The 7,315-nt window shown below is 34.5% G+C and overlaps 1 protein-coding gene across 1 annotated transcript in view; it reads left to right on the top strand.

Moving 5' to 3' along the window:
- Positions 1 to 6,924, top strand: part of sepsecs (Sep (O-phosphoserine) tRNA:Sec (selenocysteine) tRNA synthase) — an 18,016-nt gene extending 11,092 nt beyond the window's left edge. Inside the window, exons 9-11 of the mRNA XM_016243977.1 lie at positions 2,701 to 2,794; positions 4,142 to 4,232; positions 6,507 to 6,924. Coding sequence (XP_016099463.1) covers positions 2,701 to 2,794; positions 4,142 to 4,232; positions 6,507 to 6,753 — 432 coding nt within the window. The 3' untranslated portion in view covers positions 6,754 to 6,924. The remainder of the gene's footprint in view (positions 1 to 2,700; positions 2,795 to 4,141; positions 4,233 to 6,506) is intronic.
- The last annotated feature ends 391 nt before the right edge of the window (positions 6,925 to 7,315 follow it).

Genomic DNA, 7,315 nt, shown 5'->3' with positions numbered 1-7,315 from the left:
CTTCCGCGGTAAACTAAGCTTCTTTTTAATTCATTTAACAAAACTCTAATTGAATTCAGCTGGACACACTTTCCTGTTTATCCCAACAAATGGCCAAGCAAAGCGCACGACTCTGACAAGGTACGCGATACAGTATGAGAGTATATATATATATATATATATACATATACACACACACAGCGTCTGGCATGAAACTCTAGATGGCGCAGTCCGATAGGTCTAACTCAATCTGACCTAATGACATCATTATCACATGGCAGCTGATTGGTTCTTTCCTGCATCGGTAGCCAATGAGCTCGCTGCTCAACATTCAAATATATGACTAGTGCTTGCGGTAGCAGTTACAGCTTGCTTCAGAAACCCTCCACCTTCCCCAGCTCCACCTGTATAGATCTGCTACGGGGTGATTCATGTACGCTATATGGGGGTTATTTCATGTATGTTATATTTGCAGCAGCAATATTTCTTACATGCTCACAGCAGCATGTTGTGGATGTATTGGCAGTAGCAAGTCTCGGTACTTGCTCTGCCGCAGCAGCAGCAGCAGCATCGTAGCAGATCTATTCCGCCAAGACCAAATACATTAACATTGTCACGTACATTACCATGCCAATCCCTCCGAGAGTTGTCATGACAGAAATATGCTTTTATTTTTATATTTTAAGTTTTCATTTTAATTTTTGTTTAATTTTTAATAATTTTGTAATGTGCTTTTGTCATTTTTATTAGGTTTTTTAAGACTTCTAAATTGTTTTAATTAATTAATTAATTTTTTAGCTCTGTTTTAGTTTATTTCAGTTAGTAATTTTAGTACTATTTCATCTGGTATTTTCAATGTAATTATGGCAAAGCTGCTTATTTCCGTACTATTTTGTTAATAAAAATGGGAGTGTTGAAATATTAAATTCATTAACCACAATTAATTTTGTGATTCCAGAAATTTCAACAACTATGTTCCTGGATAAAAAAAAAATAATAATAAAAAAAAAAATATATATATATATATAAAACATTCAAATATATGACTAGTGAATATATATATGACTAGTAAAAAAATATATATATTTTTTTTTAGGGGAAAGAAAATGAAAATTTACATTTTGGTTTTGTGTGTCTTTTAGCATTTCAGTTCAGTTAGATTATTTAATTTAAGTAATTGTTAGTCATTCTGCGGCCCCGTTGGAGGTTTACTGAGGCCCCCTGGTTGAGAACCGCAGGTGGGCACATCATCCCAATGAGACTCCAGTACATGCAGGAAAACACCATTAGCCATCATGTGATAAGAAACTTACAGAGCTTATTGATTTACCACTAATGCATCCGGATTGTTAATAATTTACATTTTTGTTGACTAGATAAGATGTTCTCTGTGGTCAGAGTCAGTTTCTAATATGTTTTAGCCAAAGGAGAATGAATTACTGGACTGTAACCTTGTGAAAAAGAAGTACATTTTAGCATACTTTTAAAAAGACTACTAGAGAAATAATATACTATAAAAGAATATACTTAAATGTGAACTGAATGCATTATTTTCAGACACTTAATTGCATGCTAAAATGTATATTGAATGCATTTAGTTGAACTTTATAGTGTTTTTGACCCACTTAAGTAGGACTAAAGTACATCTTTATATGTAATGTCATAATTACTTCTATTTTCTTTGAAATATAGTTTAAGTACTGTTGAATGTACTGACAAGCATTTGTGATTAACTAAAATATACTTTAATGCCATTTGTACTGAGGCTTGTATGCCATATATTTAAATATATTTGTAATTATACATTTGTAATGATGAAGTTGCAATTTAATACATTTAAAATATGTTCACTTTAAATGTAATGTTGATTAAAGCACTAGAGTTAAAATTATAAAGTACTTAGTATTTTAGTCCACATTTATTATTATTTAAAATGTATTTAAAGTAAAACTTTTAATGCGATATTACAAAGTGCACTTCAAAGTTTACTTAAGTGTGTACTTAAGTCATGAACGTGTCTCTCTCTTTAACTACACTGAAGTGGCTATTTATTTCATTACCATTATATCTGCACATTTTATTAAAAAGAAACTACTTTTAAGATTTGATGTACACTACAAGTGCACATTCAATACAATTAAGCGCACTTCATTTTTACAAGGATTTTACACTAGGTTAACAGTATTTGCACTTTTTCTATATATATATATTTTTTTTGCTTCTGCAAAATTTGTTGCCACAATTTTAGAGTATTGTGGGTGGTTGCTAGGGCGTTACTATTTGGTTGCTAGGGTTTTCCAATGGGATGCTAGGATAAATTTAATTTGCATAATGTGAGCTTCTGGATATTATAAAGCAGGTTATTGTCTCTGCGTTTTGATACTGTAGATCTCAGATGTCTTACTAACAGCATCATAATAGGGGCCCATAACCCGAGGGCCTCCTACAGTTCATTTGTAATTGGTCTCAGTGGTGGATGCAGCTCTGCCAACACAGCTGATTCTGTGATGCAATCACATTAAAGCTTCAGATGGGAAAGCAGGCTGCAGATCGCGTCTGGATAGGAGAAGGGTAGGGTGGCTGGAGAGGGAAGCAGGTGCTGGGTTTACTGTAGGCCAACACACACAGAAATGCAACATTAGCAAAAAACAGAATGTATGACAGAAAAAAGCTGTGTAGAGTGGAGAGCTATTTATAACTGGAGTTGTGTACGGCCCACAGGAGCTGTATGGTCACCTGGCGCAGGAGCTGAGCGCTCTAGCCGAGAGACACGGGGAGAGACTGCTGCATACGCCACACAATCCAATATCACTGGGTGAGAAGTCGTACATAATGTATAGTGCAATGTCATATGAGAAAGAGTTCAATAACAGTTAAATAAACAAGGATTTCGTGAGTAAATTTTCTGTGTAAATGACAATGTTTCTAAAAATAGTTTTTGCATGTCACCCGAGAGGTCAGGGTTTGGCTGGTTAGCATGAGTCTGTTAGTCGCTGCTGGCAGATCCCATAACTACACCATCTGGCTACGCAGAGCATCTTTCTCTATTGACGACTGTTCAAACATGGTCATGTATTTTGACTAAATATTTATGTTTTCATTTGCAAGCAATGTTTAAAATGCATTTTTCTTTTCTTTTCAATTTCAGTGTGAAAAAGTGTCCCACTTGGGACTATGAGCATTCTTGTAATGCCATCAACCAATCATCCTTGTGAAAAAGAAGTGCACTTAATTGTGTTTAATGTGCGCTTGTAGCGTGCTTCAAAACTTGAAAGTACATGTTTTAAAAACTACTTCCAGATAATATATTAATAATGAAATAAAATACCACTTAAGTGACTTAAAGAGAGACACTTTTATGACTGTTTCTTAACACACTTAAGTACACTTTTTAAAAAAAAGTCAAATTGAAAGTTTTACTTTAAAGTGCATCTTAAATCATTGTTTTAATACTCTTTTGTCATGTTTTAAGGAAGCACACTTATTTTGATGTGCTGACTAACAAACTAAAGTAATTTATTATAATTTGAACCATAGTGTGTTATTCAATACTACATTTAAAGTTAATATATTTTAAATGTTCTAAATTGCAACTTCTTCATTACAGATGTGTAATTACAAATATGCATACAAGTTTCAATAGAAATGACATTAAAGTATATTTTAGTTTCCATAAATTCTTGACAGTACTTTAACCATATTTCAAAGACAATCTAAATAATTATGAAATTATATATAAAGATGTACTTAAGTCCTACTTAAGTGGGTCAAGAAAGCTCTCTAAAGTGCAGCTAATTGCATTAATACAAATGTAAACTATAATACATTTCTATTTAATTTCAATTAACATGCAATTAAGTGTCTGAAAACATTCATTCAGTTCACACTTAAGTATATTCTATTAAAATATATTATTTCTGTAATAAATATGTATGCGGAAGTGTTCTTCTTTTTCACAAGGACAGCTTTTTTTTTTTGCAGCTCCAGAGATTTTAGTCACATGATCACATGTATTAATGCCTAATATTTAATGCTTAATTTTGTGTTGCATTGCCTCTTCCATTCTGTTCCCTTCTAAGTTTTCATAGCACCCGCAGAGGTTAAATTAAAACTCAAACAAATGTACGAAAAGCTTTCTGATGACCTTTCCTGGTCTCTCCAGCGATGTCTCTGAACCATCTCCAGACACACGGCACCGCAGCGGTCACGCAGCTGGGCTCCATGCTCTTCACCAGACAGGTGTCTGGAGCCAGGTGAGCTACTGTCCACACTGCCGCCTGTTTCTGTTTCAATATTTGTTGTCTTCTAAAAAAGAATAGTGTATGTGAAGTCAGTCTCTTCAAGTGTACGCAGGTGTTCAAGTAAAAGTGATGAACTACCTGCTCCACTAATGTTTGACAACCAGAAAGTGACTACATGCTTAATTTTATGTCTATTGTAATGTAATACATAACCTAACTAACTAACCTTTCATCTTGGTGGAATTTTGTGATACAGATGTGTGCTTGTTATCCTTTAAGATAAATGACAGCTTACATTTTACTTCCTTTAGTCTTTATACTAGATGACTGATTGAGTATTTTGCATCCAAAATCAATATTTTCTCTTCTCTTAAAGAAATGGTTGAATGTATTCACCCTCAGGTCATCCAAGATGTAGATGAGTTTGTTTCTTCATCAGATTTGGAGAAATGTAGCATTGCATCAGTGTCTCAGCAATGGATGCTCTGCAGTGAATGGGTGCCGTCAGAACGAGAGTCCAAACAGCTGATAAAAACATCACAATAATCCACACCACTCCAGTCCATCAGTTAATGTCTTGTGAAGTGAAAAGCTTGAGTTGTTTATAAGAAACAAATCCATCATTAAGACGTTTTAACTTTAAACTGTTGCTTCTAGCCAAAATGTAAGTCCATCTCCAGTTGTCTCTTACATCAAAATCCACCAACATATTTGTTTAGATCTGTTTTTGCTTCTGAATGGACTGTGCATATTTCTTTCCTGATTCAGACAGGATGATTTTTTTTTCCACTGGAGGAAGCAATATTACGGATAGAGGACTCTTATTTAAGTCAGAAACGACTGTTTGAAATTAAAAATGTCTTAATGAAGGATTTATTTCTCACAAACATGCAGCTTTTCGCTTCACAAGACGTTAACTGATGAACTGGAGTGGTGTGGATTATTGTGATGTTTTTATCAGCTGTTTGGACTCTCGTTCTGGCGGCACCCATTCACTGCAGAACATCCATTGCTGAGACACTGATGCAATGCTACATTTCTCCAAACCTGATGAAGAAACAAACTCACCTACATCTTGGATGACCTGAGGATGAGCACATTCAGCAAATTTTCGTTTTTACATGAACTATTCCTTTAATATTTTCTGCTGGACACTAGGTGACCTGCTGTAATATTGATGAAACCTTCTTTCTGCTGTCCGCGTTCATTATTTAAATGGAAGTCATTCTCATTCTCAAGGGTTTATCCTGTAGCATTAATCCTCTCCACCTCCTTTTAGTCTGTCACAGCCTATGCACTCTTTCAGCGATGAATAAATATGACAGGAGAATTTAAGACTCAACGAAGTGTCTGCAGTGGATTTGGAAAGAGCTGCATAAAACTCTGAACTGCTGGAAAATAACTGCTGTCTGTTTCAGCGTAATAGAGAGACTCTATTTGTCCTATTTAGACTCTATTCATTAAATTAAAATGACATACCCTTTGATAAAGTACATCTTAGTTCGGTTTGTACACCTGGGACTGTTGGGCTGTGCATTCATCAAAAGTCTACTGTATTTTAAAGTAAAACTTTTCACATTATTACAAAGTGCACTTTTTAAAAGTGTACTTAAGTGTGTTAAGCTGTCGTGAAAATGTCTCTCCCTGTACACTTCCATAATGTACTTAAAGTGCTCTATTTTCGCGCACTAATTTTGTACTTAAAATATTAATAATTCATCTTTAGTACTTGAGATAATCTTAAAATCATCTAAGTGTACTCAACTGCGCTATTTTGGGACACCATGTATATGAACTAAAATGTGCTAAAAATGTATTTAGGTACCACTTGAACCCATCTTTCATGCAAAGATGGGTTCAAGTTTACTACAAGTTGTAACTAAATACATTTTTTAAATAGAGAGATAGTATTTTAAAAGCAGATTTTAGTTCATATACATGGTGTCTCTAAATAGCACAGTTGAGTACACTTAGATGTTCTTAAGATTATCTTAAGAAGTACTAAAGACGAATTATTAATATATTAAGTACAAAATTAGTGTGCGAAAATAGAGCACTTTAAGTACATTATGGAAGTGTACTGTCAAGTCACTTAAGTGGCCTTTTATTTAGTTAATATTATATTATCTGCAAGTCGTTTTTTTAAAATATGCTTTTAAGATTTGAAGTACACTACAAGTGCACATTCAGTACAATTAAGCGCACTTCTTTTTCACAAGACTTAACATAAACAAAAGGCAGAAATGATTGAGATTTCTTGTTAATTGGTGTTAAATGTTGTTGCAGGGTCGTCCCGCTGGGTGTGGAGCAGACCGTGAGCGGACACACGTTTCGTGGCTTCATGTCGCACGCAGATGCCTATCCGTGCCCGTACCTTAACGCAGCCTCTGCTATTGGAATAACCAGAGATGATATAACACTGTGCATCAAGAGACTCGATAAATGCCTCAAGAGCCTTAGCAAAGAAGCTTGTGCAGAGAAGAGGGAGTCAGGATCGCCAGCTGAAGATGTGGACGACCAAACCGTGCCCTGATGCTCTCGGTGAAAGAGTTTGATGCATAGGAATAATTTTTTCATAATTTGATCTTGTGGCAGTAACCTTGTGTGTGAATGTTGATACATCAACATATAGCCACAAATGCATTTGTTTGTTTTCTGCATGCTCAATAAATGTGTTTTGACCCGTGTTTGATAGTGTACCCTAACTGACAATAAATACATTATTTTGTCATGTAAAGTCATCTGGTGCTGCTTTTTTTCTTCTTTTTTTTTACAGTCATTGGTTGAATAGACAATGCAGAGGGAATTATTTGTTCTAAACAACATTACATAATATTTTTTATTACTGAATACGAAAAAATACTCAGATTTAATGTAATTCGCTCAGATTGCAAGAAAAAAATTGTCTCTTGATGTAGCAAAACCTGCAGTGAGTATCTGCGATTTATTCATTTATACTGATTTTACTAGGCACATTCTCGTCTTGGGCACTTGGAGAAAAGCTAGTGCTAATAATAACTGCTCTTAAGATTAATAAAAATATTAAGCCGCATATTAATGCATTATGCTGCTAAACTTTAGTTGGACCTTATAAG

This window comes from Sinocyclocheilus grahami, unplaced genomic scaffold (assembly GCF_001515645.1).
Source record: "Sinocyclocheilus grahami isolate Dianchi unplaced genomic scaffold, SAMN03320097.WGS_v1.1 scaffold706.1, whole genome shotgun sequence".
NCBI lineage: Eukaryota > Metazoa > Chordata > Actinopteri > Cypriniformes > Cyprinidae > Sinocyclocheilus > Sinocyclocheilus grahami.
The sequence above is the reverse complement of the archived record's forward strand: the minus strand, read 5'-3'. Positions and strand labels throughout refer to the sequence as shown.